At 37.9% G+C, this 14,537-nt stretch overlaps 3 protein-coding genes across 38 annotated transcripts in view; all 3 read right to left on the bottom strand.

Annotated features, from left to right (window-relative positions):
* The window catches only part of sulf2b (sulfatase 2b), a 544,759-nt gene that overhangs the window by 100,051 nt on the left and 430,171 nt on the right, over positions 1 to 14,537 (bottom strand). For 2 of the 34 annotated variants that reach the window (XM_073938032.1, XM_073938041.1), the window contains exon 1: positions 24 to 145. The exons of 31 other annotated variants lie outside the window; for them this stretch is intronic. The gene's annotated coding sequence lies outside the window, so the exon portion shown is untranslated. Of the gene's footprint in view, positions 1 to 23; positions 155 to 14,537 lie in introns of those variants that run through there. One more of the 34 variants, XM_073938050.1, reaches the window with a different exon arrangement.
* Positions 24 to 3,031, bottom strand: LOC101882499 (uncharacterized). 2 transcript variants are annotated; one of them, XM_073939573.1, is made up of 7 exons: positions 2,960 to 3,031; positions 2,811 to 2,858; positions 2,671 to 2,709; positions 2,246 to 2,476; positions 2,074 to 2,163; positions 1,658 to 1,920; positions 24 to 157 (listed from the first exon to the last, which is right to left on the bottom strand). In XM_073939573.1, exons 1-7 carry the CDS (start codon positions 2,967 to 2,969, stop codon positions 155 to 157), a joined length of 684 nt encoding a protein of 227 aa, XP_073795674.1. In that variant the 5' UTR covers positions 2,970 to 3,031; the 3' UTR covers positions 24 to 154. The 2 variants fall into 2 exon arrangements, with proteins under 2 accessions (XP_073795674.1, XP_073795673.1); XM_073939572.1 differs by lacking the exon at positions 24 to 157 and having other exon boundaries at positions 616 to 1,920.
* On the bottom strand, positions 4,367 to 8,299 carry LOC141380595 (uncharacterized). 2 transcript variants are annotated; one of them, XM_073939568.1, is made up of 2 exons: positions 7,743 to 8,299; positions 4,367 to 7,628 (listed from the first exon to the last, which is right to left on the bottom strand). In XM_073939568.1, exon 2 carries the CDS (start codon positions 7,485 to 7,487, stop codon positions 4,590 to 4,592), a length of 2,898 nt encoding a protein of 965 aa, XP_073795669.1. In that variant the 5' UTR covers positions 7,488 to 7,628; positions 7,743 to 8,299; the 3' UTR covers positions 4,367 to 4,589. The 2 variants fall into 2 exon arrangements, with proteins under 2 accessions (XP_073795669.1, XP_073795668.1); XM_073939567.1 differs by lacking the exon at positions 7,743 to 8,299 and having other exon boundaries at positions 4,367 to 6,958; positions 7,040 to 7,597.

Genomic DNA, 14,537 nt, shown 5'->3' on the forward strand with positions numbered 1-14,537 from the left:
TGTTGATTCAATATCAGTCCTACCGTGTGTTGCATGGCTAGTTGAATGACTGTCGTCGTCATCATCATCATCATCATCAAAACCATCATCTGTCAGTTGGCTGTTAACAGAAGCAGAAGCAGTAGTTTCCTGAGTGACTGCACCACCGCTCTGTTCACTGTTTAAAAAAGATTCAACATCTTCAGGCAAATTTAAATTCAATTCCTGTTCTATATACATTTCCAAATCATCCAGATTTGTAATTTGTGAAATAGGAATATTGTTAAATGTTATGTCTCTAGAATTTGGATACATATCAATCATATGCTGAAGAGATGCAAATATGTCTTCATCTCTGTCTGCATCCATTTCGACACCTCTTTGCAGTCTAACAGATAGAGTTTGGTCTGGTTGAATATTGTATGTATCATCTGTACGATTTTCATCATCCATTGTAATTTTTGATTTATTTTATTATTATTTTACAAATATTTTTGTTAATGTTTATTTTATTTCAGACTTTTATGTTTAAATTAGTTTTATTGGTTTTTTTAGAATTATTTTGTTTTGTTATTAGATTTATTTTATTGTTTAACTTTTTTCTTCTGTATTTTATTTATTGTTTTATTTACATTTATCGTTTATTTGATTGCTTAAGTTTTCATTTTATTTATATTTGTTGTTTATTTTAGGATTAATATTTGTTGTGTTTATACAATTCAATCTTTATTTATACATATTTAACCATGTTATTAGAAATGGATGTGTGTCAATAATAGGAATACAATTATGAAGTAATGTATATGATTAGCTAGAATAAAACACAATGAAATATTTTATTACATCAATTTTAAAAGTTCAAACACTAAGTTCACAATAAAAACAAACTCCAAGGAATACAAATTTAATATAAATCAACAGCAAAAGTTAAAAAACTAAACAGCTGAGTCAATTTAAAGTTCATCAAAATGTTAAACTGAATTAAAATACATCGGTATTACATCAAATTTAAACTCATACACTAAACAAATGAGTAAGTTCACAATAAAACAATCACAATTGAATAAACATTTAATATAGATCAACAGTTAAACATTTAAGGCAATTTGGAGTACATCAAAATGTTAAGCAGAATAAAACTTGAAAATGGTTTTGTATTACATCAAAAGTTAAAACACTACCAGTTAAATCAATTTAAAGTACATCAAAATGTAAAGTTGAATCAAAATACATTTGTATTACATCAATTTTAAAAGCTCAAACACTAAACAAATGACTACGTTCATAATAAAAAGAAAGGCAAAGGAGTACAAATTGAATATAGAGCAACATCTAAAGTTAAAACACTAAACAACTAAAGTCGATTAAAATTAGAAACGTAAGACAATTATAGCATTTATCAGAGTATAAAATATGGACTTTTAAGTAGTACAATGATGAATGATCGTACAGATGATGAGAATATTTATTTTAGGAATTATTCATCCATCAATGAATGCCTAATAAAAATGAGTAGTTTCGTTATTAACCGATGCCCCCGTTCACTTTTACCCATCAATTGTTGAAGCTCCCCAATTTTTTCATCCATACGTCGCTGTTGCTCAGACAAGAAATCCTTGACATTTTCTATCACACGCTGCTGCTGGCCTATAGAATCCGCTAGAGCATTAATTTTTACCTCATATCTGTCTAGATATTCACGAATCAGACAATAAGCAGGCGACTCGTAAAAGTCTTTGATATTCCTCTGTTTGCTGACGCTACCGGCCTCCTGATTCTGCTGGGGGCGCTGTGGTCTTTCGACGTCTTCCGCGTCTTCTTCTTCTTCTTCTTCTTCTTCTTCTTCTACGGGTGCTTGAAAGGGATAAATCGGCTGATGTGCGCCTCCCTGAGTTGATTCATGATGACCGCTGTTGGAAGCACCTTGTTCGCACCATGGATCTGTAATAAAATGAAATCAAAATATTGTTTAGTATTGAACGATAAATAATACTTAACAATAAAATAATATTCATTTGTTTTCATTCAACAGTAATTATGTTTATTATATTCTCATTATATTGTCATAATCAATTAAATAAATGGAACACTAACCTTCAGATAAATTAAAATTAATAGCAGAAGGATTTGGTTCTGATGGACTGGCATAAGGACTTAGTGGGCTAGCAAGAGGTGTCCATGGATCTGTGTGTGTGAAAATATGAAAATAATAGCGTTACGCCTGTTATTAAGTGATTGAAACAAACAAACAAAAATAGGTTATTACCTGATTCTGCGTCTTCATCATCATCCTCATCGGTATCGTATTCTTCTTGCACAGGTGTTTCAGAAATTTTTTGCCTTTTATTTACATATGGTGTGTAAACAATTCTTGGTCTCTTAGGGGCAGAAGTCCCCGGCGCTGGATCAAACTTTTCTTCTCTCAATGATTCTTGTTGCCCCGCAATCTTTTCTTCTTCTTCTTCTTCCACCGTCAAGTCGATAACTTCAATTTTCGCTAAAATAGGAGAATGACAAAAATAAATAATACATCTTATTACTCATTCCTACGGTAAACAATAGTGATCCCACATCCGTCAGTGCTGTGGCCTATGCATAGCGCATTCGACCGGTAATCGAGCCTTGTCGCATCAGACGGTTCGAATCCAGTAAACAACAAAAAATTTAATTTATTTTAAATAAAAAGCATACCTTTTTGCGTTTGATTATCAAACATGTGAGTCGAAGAGGCTATAAGAAAAAGAGAAACGTAAGTAACAATAATGATAAAATAAAAAACTATTGTCTACATATCTTCAAAACAATAAATATAATTATGGAATAATACTTACAAATATGATTGATGGCATCAAATGCCTCACTTTCGGAAGGATTTATTTCTGTAAGACATAAGCTGATAGAATGAAAATATATCAAACACTGGTTAATGAGGTAGTATACAAACCACTAGGCAGATGAAAATATATCAATTTCTACTCACGCAATTCCATATCTTCTTCAAAAGTGACAGAGTTGACCCTCTTCAGAAGTTCCACTCGTTATGACACCGTAACTGCGGATTCAAGTTTACTGTGAATAAGGGCTGTATAGGGGGGCCTTTTTATGGCAAATGTCGAGAGGCGTTGTCGTATGTTTAAAAGGTGGTTCGAACGATAAGGGGGCACCCAAAAAATTAAATAACCTGAGCACGTCAATATTATACTTTGATTATATGAAACTATATACAATCTAATAGATAATAATAAAACGTAACGACACAAAATATTCATGTAATGTCTTTAATCTTGGTGAAAAACACAAATGAACTTGGTGTAATGCTTTAGTGTAGATATTTGATATAATTATAAAAACAAAACTCTTTCAATATTTTGACTGTTTAAAATTTATACCATACATTATTTCATACTCAGGATAACTATCGTTTTGATAGATTATAATAAAACATATATTTTATTTAGATATGTGTGTGTGAATGAAAATTTAAAAATTATAAATATTGTTGTATTACATTTGTATTCATATTCTATATAAATGTATGAATGATAAAAAATAATAATTCGTTGATGTGATAGAATATTTACATCTCATATTTTAACATTTTCGTTTATAATATATAATTAACATAGTCTCTGTTATTACCAATATTAAAAATACTTATAATAAATAACATTAAATTAGTATACAATTTTTTGTTAAAAGTTAATACAATAAAACGTTGTATTTACAACTTTTCTTTCAAAGTTACTGCGTTAACCAACAAATATATTATTTTCGACAATAAAATATAATAAAGAATGACAAGTACATATTTCATAGTGTGACCAATAGATGGTGCTAGATAGCCTTGTATGAACTCTGTATGTTTTCGTAATATGCTACACACCCTGTTTCGTGGAAAAATACTAGTCATTTATCATAAACAACAATATGCGACGAGTCAACAGTCGAACGCGCTTTTTTCTTATCGAGTAAACCATACATGGGTTGTGACTTGTGACATTTCATATTAGCATCAAAATTACAAGACTCTTTAAAAAGTTTAATATTCCTGTAATATAAGACGTTATTGAAACAAAATATGAATCTTTTCATGTATAAAATTTAACGCTTTAAAACTATACATTACACTTTAGGAATGTATCTATTACTGTTCAGTACGATTTAAATGATTTTAATTAATGTTTAAACATATAAAGATTGATAGTGGTTATTAAGTGAACTGTCAAATATGATTGAAAATTACTCTTGACCTTAAATTTATAAGTGCATTGATATGTAATACAACTAAAATCGAATATCATATTTTAGTTTTTCAAAAACAAAACAAAAATAGTTGTGTATATAAATATATATATATATATATATATATATATATATATATTTACATTTACATTTAGTCATTTAGCAGACGCTTTTATCCAAAGCGACTTACAAATGAGGACAAGGAAGCAATTTACACAACTAAGAGCAACAATGAATAAGTACTAAAGGCAAGTTTCAGGTCTGTAAAGTCTAAGAAGGGAAGTGTTAGTAGTTTTTTTTTTTTTTTTTTTTTTTTTTTTTTTTTTTTTTTGTACAGTTAGTGTGATATTCAAATAGGCAATTGCAGATTAGGAAGTGAAGTGGAGACTAAATAGTTGAGTTTTTAGTCGTTTCTTGAAAATAGCGAGTGACTCTGCTGTTCTGATGCAGTTAGGGAGTTCATTCCACCAACTGGGCAGATTGAGCGTGAGCGTTCGCGAAAGTGATTTTTTCCCTCTTTGGGATGGAACCACGAGGCGACGTTCATTCACAGAACGCAAGTTTCTGGAGGGCACATAGATCTGCAGAAGTGAGAGCAGATAAGAAGGTGCTAGGCCAGAAGTCACTTTGTAGGCAAACATCAGAGTTTTGAATTTGATGCGAGCAGCAACTGGCAGCCAGTGCAAACGGACTAGCAGCGGAGTGACATGTGCTCGTTTAGGTTCATTGAAGACAACTCGTGCTGCTGCATTCTGGAGCAGTTGAAGAGGCTTGATAGAGTTAGCTGGAAGCCCAGCTAGTAGAGAGTTGCAGTAATCCAGTTTGGAGAGAACAAGAGCTTGAACAAGGAGTTGAGCTGCATGTTCAGATAAGAAGGGTCGGATCTTCCTGATGTTATAGAGTGCAAATCTGCACGATCGAGCAGTTCTAGAAATGTGGTCAGAGAAGTTTAGTTGGTCATCAATCGTTACTCCAAGGCTTTTCACCATTTTGGATGCAGTAATGGTTGCCCCATCCATCTGGATTGAAAAGTTATGGTGTAGAGTCGGGTTGGCAGAAACTACAAGCATTTCCGTTTTTGCGAGGTTCAGCTGAAGATGATGATCTTTCATCCAGTGTGAAATATCCAACAGGCAGGCTGAGATACGAGCTGGAACCGAGGGATCATCAGGATGAAAAGAGAGGTATAGCTGGGTATCATCAGCATAGCAGTGGTAGGAGAATCCATGTCTCTGGATGACTGGTCCTAGAGATGATGTGTAGATGGAGAAGAGAAGTGGCCCAAGAACAGAGCCTTGAGGTACCCCAGTGTTTAGATGCTGTAGGTTGGACACCTCTCCCCTCCAAGACACCCTGAATGACCTGTCAGAGAGGTAAGATCTGAACCATTGTATAACAGTGCCCGCAACGCCCAGTGACTCAAGCGTAGATAGCAGGATCTGGTGGTTGACAGTGTCAAAAGCAGCTGACAAGTCCAGCAAAATGAGGACTGATGATTTAGAGTCTGCTTTAGCCAGTCTGAGATCCTCCACGACCGAGAGCAGGGCAGTCTCAGTTGAGTGGCCTTTCTTAAAGCCGGATTGCTTGTTGTCCATGAGATTGTTTTGAGTAAGAAAGTCCAGGACTTGATTGAACACTACTTTCTCCAGAATCTTGGCCATGAATGGAAGCAGGGATACTGGTCTGTAGTTTTCAAGTAGCGTATGGTCCAGGTTGGGTTTCTTTAGCAGTGGGGTTACCCTAGCCTGCTTAAATGTAGTGGGGAATAAACCAGAGTCAAGAGATGTGTTAATTATGTGAGTCAGTGTTGGTATGACTGCAGGAGAGATGGCTTGCAAGAGATGAGAGGGAATGGGATCGAGTGGACAGGTGGTTGCATGGCTAGATAGCACAAGTTTGGACACCTCAGACTCAGAGAGCTGAGAAAAAGAGGTGAGTGTGTGTGGTGTTGGTGTTGTATCTTGCGTGTTTGTTGTAGGTGCAGCAAATTGAGCACTGATTTTTGCAGTTTTGGTGCAAAAGAATGTAGCAAAGTCATCAGTAGTAAGTGTGGAGGATGCGGGGGGAGGAGGAGGATAGAGGAGGGAGGAAAATGTTTTAAAAAGTAGGCGAGGATTAGTGGCATTGTTGATTTTCAGACGGTAATACGTCTGCTTTGCAGAAGTAACCTCAGCTGAGAAAGAGGACAGAAGAGTTTGGTATGTTAAGAGATGTGCAGGATTTTTAGTTTTCCGCCAAATTCTCTCCGCAGCCCGAAGTTTTGAGCGATGCTCACGGAGAGCATCCGAGAGCCAGGGTGCAGGAGGACTGGCACGGGCTGGCCTGGATGCAAGAGGACATAATCGGTCTAGACATGATGCTAGTGTGGAGCAGAGTGTATTAGTGGCACTGTTCGAATCAAGTGCAGTGAGTTTGCGAGATGGAGGAAGAGAGTCTGAAACAATGGTGGATAGTCTATTGGGTGAGAGAGATCGTAGGTTTCTGCGAAAGGTAACCAGTGTAGGAGTGTGTGGCGGCTCAGGAGTAATGTGGATGTTGAGAGACAGAAGGAAATGATCAGATATTTGTAGTGGAGTTACTATTGTTTGATCAGTGAAGCAGTGTCGTGTGTAAATAAGGTCTAGCTGATTACCTGATTTGTGGGTAGCAGAAGTAGGTGCTCTTTTTAGGTCAAAAGAGGCAAGCAAAGTCTGAAAGTCTGCAGCTTGCGGTTTGTCAACGTAAATGTTGAAGTCACCTAGCACCAATAAGGGAGTGGCAAAATTAGAAAAAGATGAGAGAAGAACATCCAGTTCATCTAGGAAGTGACCTAATTTACCTGGTGGGCGGTAGATGACAACCACATTTATGTAGAAGGGGTGGATAATGGTGACTGCATGGAATTCAAAGGAGCTGATTGTTGGCAGGGACGGTATCAGAGTAAATTTCCATTCTTTGGAAATTAGTAGTCCAGTCCCACCCCCTCTCCCTGTCTGACGAGGAGTGTGGGAAAAAGAGAAATTAGCAGAAAGAGTAGCATGTGTAGCAGTGTCCTCCGGCCTCAACCAGGTCTCAGTTAGAGCCATGAGATTATAGTCAGAATATGTAGCTATGGAGGTAATAAAATCAGCCTTGTTAACAGCTGATTGACAATTCCAGAGGCCCACGGAGAGAGAGAGTTGTGAAATAGTAGATACATGTATTGAACGAAGGTTGTGAGGATTACGCCTGCAGCGCACCTCCCATGTTTTGCGAATGTTAGTAACAACAGGAATTAGAAAACACATAATAAAAGTGCACTGACAACAAAAAATAAGTGTAAAGTAAAACAATAAAGTAAAGTACTCAAGTGCTTTGTCGGTGTCTTTGCTCGGTGGAGTCGCGCAGGTAGAGTCGATGGTCTTTACCCTCGTCGGTCTTCACACGAGGCGGTCTTCACACGAGGCTGCCGCGACCGCTGCCGCGGTGAACTAGTTGTTTATATAACCCCAAAGCACTAGCTGATTGAATTCAGCTGGACACGCCTCGAGAGTCAAAACAAGGGCCGAAACTGAGGCGGACGACGCGAAACCGCGTCTGCGTTCGCTACACAAGCTCTTATAGTAACCAAGGAAACAGTGGCTAAACAACTTCTAGTATTATACACAACTGAAAGCAAGTTTAAATGTCCTACAACTTTACACAAACAGCTGGAAACAAGTCCTCAAACCATACACAACAACTGAAACAAATCTTAAATGTACTTACAGGCTGCTGGTCTAGATGCTGATAAAGTGCTTCTCCTGCCGACTAATGCTAGTGTGCTCACTATATAGTGGTTACCTGGCGTTTATACACGCCTCCCGAGTCAAAACAAGGGCCGAAACTGAGGCGGACGACGCGAAACCGCGTCTGCGTTCGCTACACAAGCTCTTATAGTAACCAAGGAAACAGTGGCTAAACAACTTCTAGTATTATACACAACTGAAAGCAAGTTTAAATGTCCTACAACTTTACACAAACAGCTGGAAACAAGTCCTCAAACCATACACAACAACTGAAACAAATCTTAAATGTACTTACAGGCTGCTGGTCTAGATGCTGATAAAGTGCTTCTCCTTTATATATATATGTATACACACACAGACACACACACACACACACATACACATACACTTATTTGTGTAAATATGATATATAAATGTTAAACAAAAACAAATTTTAATCTTATTACCGTTTGATCTTTATGTTATATTGTATTCAGTAATAATAGGGTTATACCTAATAAACACAAAACCGTATGTTAAACATCTTATTACTTATTGATTGTTTATTATATTATATATTTTATTGTTTTTATTATATAATAAACAATAATATTAATGATATACGTATGTTAAGCATAAAAACACATGTTAATTATCTTATTACAGATTGAATGTTATATTATATTGTTTGTATTATATAATAATCAATAATATTAATGTTATACATATGTTAAACATAAAAACACATGTTAATTATCTTACTTTCTATTGAACATCATGGTGAAACCCTACACTATAAAGTAATAATAATAATATTAATACTAATATTAATACTATTAATAATAAATTAGCTGATGTATATTTTATTTATTGTGTGCTTTAAGCCTTAATGAAAAATGATCATGAGGCCACTCTCACTCTTCTCCCTGCAGGCTTATTATCACACACACACACACACGCACACACACACACACACACAGACACAGACACACACACACACACACACACACACACACACACACGCACGCACGCACACAGGCACGTATGCACACACACACACACGCACGCACACGGACACACACACACACACATACACACACACACACACACACACATATATATACAGTTGACTGCATGTTAATAGTTTATTAATTATAATATAATATAATATGATATAATATAATATAATATAATAATATAATAATATAATGATATAATATAATATAATAATGTAATACTATAGTATAATAGAATAATAATGATATATAATATAAAATAATTAAATGTAATATAAATAATAATATAATAATATATTATAATATAAGTTAATAACATTTTAATTTTATATAATTTAATATGATATAATATAATGCATAATTTTATTTAATAAAATATTAATTTTATACAACTTAATATAATATAATATAATTTGATGTAATATAATAAATATAATTTACATCACTAATTAAATATTAAATAATGCTTCTAATAACAGTAATTGAATTACCAATATTATTATAATAATAATTTTATTTCAGTTTGATAAAAATCTAATTACCGGAACTATTATTTTATATTAAACCGATAAGAATCTAATTACCGGAATTATTATTTTATATTAAAACGATAAGAATCTAATTACCGGAACTATAAAGTTTATATAAAAGGGGCGGGGCTTAGACCGGAAGTCCCGCCTTAGGGGCGGGGCTACAATCCATCAAACTTTTTGACAGGTGCCGCATCATAAATCTCTCTCTGCTGTATTATGCATTCCAGGCCAGTAGGGGGCAATGTTACTTTGAATGCGCTGTAGTTGTATATGTACTATGGACATGGGCTGCGTTTCAGTTCACTTTTAGGCACGTATTTGCAAACTTTCTTTCCCATGTTCACCATCACCATTTTGAAGTTCCACTTCATGAAGTGAATGAGAGAAGTTTAGATGGACATACCCTCAATCCCTTGATTTTGACCGAGTTTGCTTTAATGTAAGTAATGTAATGTGTATTTATATAGCACATTTATCGTGTACGGTCATACACCCAAAGCGCTTCACAATTATTAGAGGGGGTCTTTCCACACCACCACCAGTGTGCAGCATCCACTTGGATGATGCGACAGCAGCCGCAGCACAATGGAGCCAGTACACCCACCACACACCAGCTATTGGTGGATACAGTTATAGAGCCAACTCGGTGGATGGGGATGATTGAGAGGCCATGATTATAAGGGCCGATGGAGGAAATAAGGCCAGGTCTTTACGAAAAGTGCCATGAGATTTTTAATAACCACAGAGAGTCAGGACCTAGGTATAACGTCTCATCCGAAAAAAGGTGCCAACTGACAGTTTGGTGTTCCCTATATTTCTTATTGTGGCATTAGAACTCATACAGACCCCCTGCCCCCTACTGGCCTCACTAACCCCAATTCCCGCGATTAGTTACTTTAAAAAAAATTAGTAAACCCGTTGCCTTATAAGTAACAAGTTGATTTTACTTGAAGTCAGTAAATCAATTTTACTTTTATAATTATGCAAATACAATTACCGGCCACTTTATTAGGTACACCTGTCCAACTGCTTGTTAGCACAGATTTCTAATCAGCCAACCACATGGCAGCAACTCAATGCATATAGGCATGTAGACATGAGCTGCGTCTCAAATAGCACACTATGCACTCATGCACTATGTACTTATGCACTTACACACTCAACAGCAGAGTATATGTGTGTAGTGTGTCCCAAATGGAGCACTAATGTTTTTTACTAAGCGGAAATATAAACCGTTTCCTTGATGACGTTTGACGGTCGCCAAATCAGTAAAAAACATGACCTATCAAATAATACCTGCCGTGACTGTAACCGCAGTCACCATCGGGAGGGGCTATAATTACTCTTGTATTAGAATTTTCCTTTCACTATCCAAAATAAATAAAGTTATCCAACATGTGCGCCTGAAAGCTCCGCCCATTCCGCTACGTGAGCAAACCTGCGGGAGTGCTTGAAGTGTCCATCATTACACACTTTATTTTACCGGTCAAATGAGTTCATCATCTGGGTAATTAAAGTGCACTTATTATTTTTAAAGTTTTTAGTGTAAACGCACTACTTACACTATTTATACTACAAAATCGCGTAGAATAGTGCACAAGTATATGATTTGGGACGCAGCTTTGGTCAAGACGATTTGCTGCACTTCAAATCAAGCATCAGAATGAGGAAGAAAGGTGATTTAAGTGTCTGAAAGTGGCAAGGTTGCCAGACAGGCCGGTTTGAGTATTTCAGAAACTGCTGATTTACTGATATCTTCACGCACAACCATCTCTAGGGTTTACAAATAAGCCAGACAGGTTTCAGCTGAGAAAAAGGCAACAGTAACTCAAATAACCGCTCTTTACAACCAAGGTATTCAGAAGAGCATCTTTGAATGCACAACATGTCCAACCTTGAGGCGGATGGGCTACAGCAACAGAAAACCACACTGGCTGCCATTCCTGTTAGCTAAGATCAGGAAACTGAGGCTACAATTCACACAGGCTCACCAAAATTGAACAATAGAAGATTAGAAAAACTGCTGAATCTCGATTTCTGCTGCAACATTCGGATAGTGGGGTCAGGATTTGGCATCAACAACATGAAAGCATGGATCCATCCTACCTTGTATTAACAGTTCAGGCTGGTGGTGGTGGTGTAATGGTGTGGGGTATATTGTCTTGACACAGTTCGGGCTCATTAGTACCAACTGAGCATCGTGTCAACGCCACAACCTACCTGAGTATTGACACTGACCATGTCCATCTCTTTATGACCACAGTGTACCCATCTTCTGATGGTTACTTTCATCGGAATAACACACCAAGTTATAAAGCTTGAATAATCTCAGACTTGTTTTTTGAACATGACATTGAGTTCACTGTAGATCTTAATCCATTAGAGCACCTTTGGGATGTGGTGAAATGGGAGATTCGCCAAATCTGCAGCAACTGCGTGATGCTATCATGTCAATATGGACCAAAATCTCTGAGCAATATTTCCTGTACCTTTATTAATTAGGATTAACGTGGTTCTGAAAGCTAAGAAAGGTTCGACCCAGTACTAGTAAGGTAGAACTATAATGAAGCGGCTGGTGAGTATAGATTGTATACATAATAATAATTATAAGGTAACAAATTTACTCTCTTTTTTCTTATGATCAGGTCCCCGAGGTACCCCCATAGCTTTCTGAATAGAACAAGTGATGCTTAAAATGGGTGGAGGAAGCGGCTGACATTTTTGAAAGCATGAGCATCACTCCAGGAAAATAGAAGATGGGCAAAGAGGCTAGATGTGGGTGCAACTACAGATGCGTAGTTAGGTTTTTCTTAGGGTCAAACACTGAACACATTATGAAATGCAATTTGTTCATGTTCTGACAGCACATGTTTGGTTTTACTATATCAGTAATGTGCTTACCGAGTTTGGTCTTTTAAAAACAGTTTCAATGCATTGAGCCCTGGTTTAATGGCATTTCATTCTACAAAAGAAAACAGTGAATTACTTTATAAATACTTCAAATATAGCAAGTAGTTAGGTGTTTTATAAAATGCCAACGCTATCACACATCAATTCATATGTTTTGGACTTAGTGACTAATTTTTATGAATTTGCACGATCTCATTAGTACATTTTTGTATGATTTCTTCATTCCAAAATGACAGTTGAGTTTAGGGGTGGGGTTTGGTGCCAAGCCTCCTTTTAAAAATTGTACACTTTCTTATAACTGAGCTGACAAAATGAAAAATAGTTCCTTATGAGATCAGGCCGGAAATGTAGGCATAACGTTCCAGATGACACTTTTATAGCATTAAAGTTAAAAATAACATCATAAATAATAAATACATTATTTAAAATAAATCAAATAAATTTTTAATGAAATTATATAAGACACACAAAAAAAAATGGCAGACTTGAATAGAAGAACGTTCGAGGTTACAGAAGTAACCCTTCGTTCCCCGAGGAGGGGAACGGAAGTGCCATGAATGGGAGGATTCGGATCAGAAGCCGCTTATCTGGAGAGTATTGAACGGGCCAATGAATGAAATTAATTGGCAGCGTAAGCTTGCGCAGGTGTGCGACATCTGCAATTATCTCAGCATATAAGCACACCTGAAGCCAGCAGACGCCATCCTTTTAAGCTGAAGAGACTTTCAAACAGCTAAGGGACAGTCATTATGGCGACGAAATATGGCACTTCCGTTCCCCTCCTCGGGGAACGAAGGGTTACTTCTGTAACCTCGAACGTTCCCCTTTGGTTGGGGAACTTCAGTGCCATGAATGGGAGAATATGGAAAGCGCCATAATGACTGCACCTTACCAACACCCCCGATGAGGAGATAGTCAAGCAAGCGTGACGCACCCACATCATGGGGGGCGCGGTCCTCCAACGTGTCCCTGGCCCTAATTTATCCTACTTCAACAGAAGTTTTACGGATTTAGATATATTTTTTGGGAAGTCGTGAGCATCTAGATAATTCTAGGAAATACGACAGTACGTTGGGAAGCGTGCAATCCCGATAGGGAGGACGCTGCGGAGGCCATCCGTTACCCAAGGGGGGGATAGATGGCAGAATTTACCTATGGACTAGCCCTAAAAAGGGGGAGTACGCATAGCAAAAGAGTGGTTAGCGGAAAGGGAAGACACGGGTCCGCCCAGGGGGGGGACTTAACCGTGGCGGAATAAGCATATGGGATCGCCTAGTGGGGATCACGCATAGCAGGCACCTATACCCAAAACGCGGGCTGACCAGCGGGCAGACCTACAACGTAGTGGGCCAGCAAGTGACTCCTCCGCTGAGTCAGTGCTGGGGGCCACGGAGGAATCTGCAGGGCTCACCTGACGGGGAACTTTACTGACAGATAAAAAAGGCGCACGTACCTCCGTGTTAGGGAGAATGGCGCCGCAAGCGTGTTTCAACACCCTACCGAGTTGTCTCCTCAACCACCAAAGGGTTACCTAATACCCTTGAGGAAACCGGCTCCACTCGCAGATTGTAAAACCTTGCAAATGTGTTGGGTGTCGCCCAGCCCGCAGCTCTACAGATGTCTGTTAGAGAGGCGCCGCGTGCACGCGCCCAAGAGGATGCAACGCTCCGAGTGGAGTGTGCACGAACTCCCGGGGGACACGGCTGACCTCGACTCGAATAAGCGAGTGAAATGGCATCCACAATCCAGTGGGATAATCTTTGTTTTGATACGGCACTTCCCTGCTGCCGACCGCCATAACAGACAAAGAGCTGCTCAGATGATCTAAAATTCTGAGTACGGTCCACATAAATGCGCAGAGCGCGAACTGGACAAATTAAAGAAAGGGCTGGGTCTGCCTCCTCCGGGGGCAGCGCTTGCAGGTTCACTACCTGATCTCTAAAGGGGGTGGTAGGAACCTTGGGCACATAACCGGGGCGGGGTCTCAGGATGACGTGAGAGTAATCCGGCCCGAATTCCAGGCACGAGTCACTGACCGAAAATGCCTCCAGGTCCCCGACCCTCTTGATGGAGGCCAACGCAACCAGCAGAGCTGTCTTCAGGGACAGAAATCTTAGAGATACTGATTCGAG

This window comes from Danio rerio, chromosome 23 (genome assembly GCF_049306965.1).
Source record: "Danio rerio strain Tuebingen ecotype United States chromosome 23, GRCz12tu, whole genome shotgun sequence".
NCBI lineage: Eukaryota > Metazoa > Chordata > Actinopteri > Cypriniformes > Danionidae > Danio > Danio rerio.

Bases quoted from the DNA above. Each gene is read 5' to 3' on its own strand.
- LOC101882499 (XM_073939572.1), bottom strand. The intron at 2,710-2,810 runs GTAAGTATTATT...TTTTTCTTATAG, and splicing joins TGATGCCATCAATCATATTT to CCTCTTCGACTCACATGTTT. The intron at 1,921-2,073 runs GTTAGTGTTCCA...ATTTTATTACAG, and splicing joins TAATTTTAATTTATCTGAAG to ATCCATGGTGCGAACAAGGT.
- LOC141380595 (XM_073939568.1), bottom strand. From the start codon at position 7,487: ATGTGTTTTCTAATTCCTGTTGTTACTAACATTCGCAAAACATGGGAG.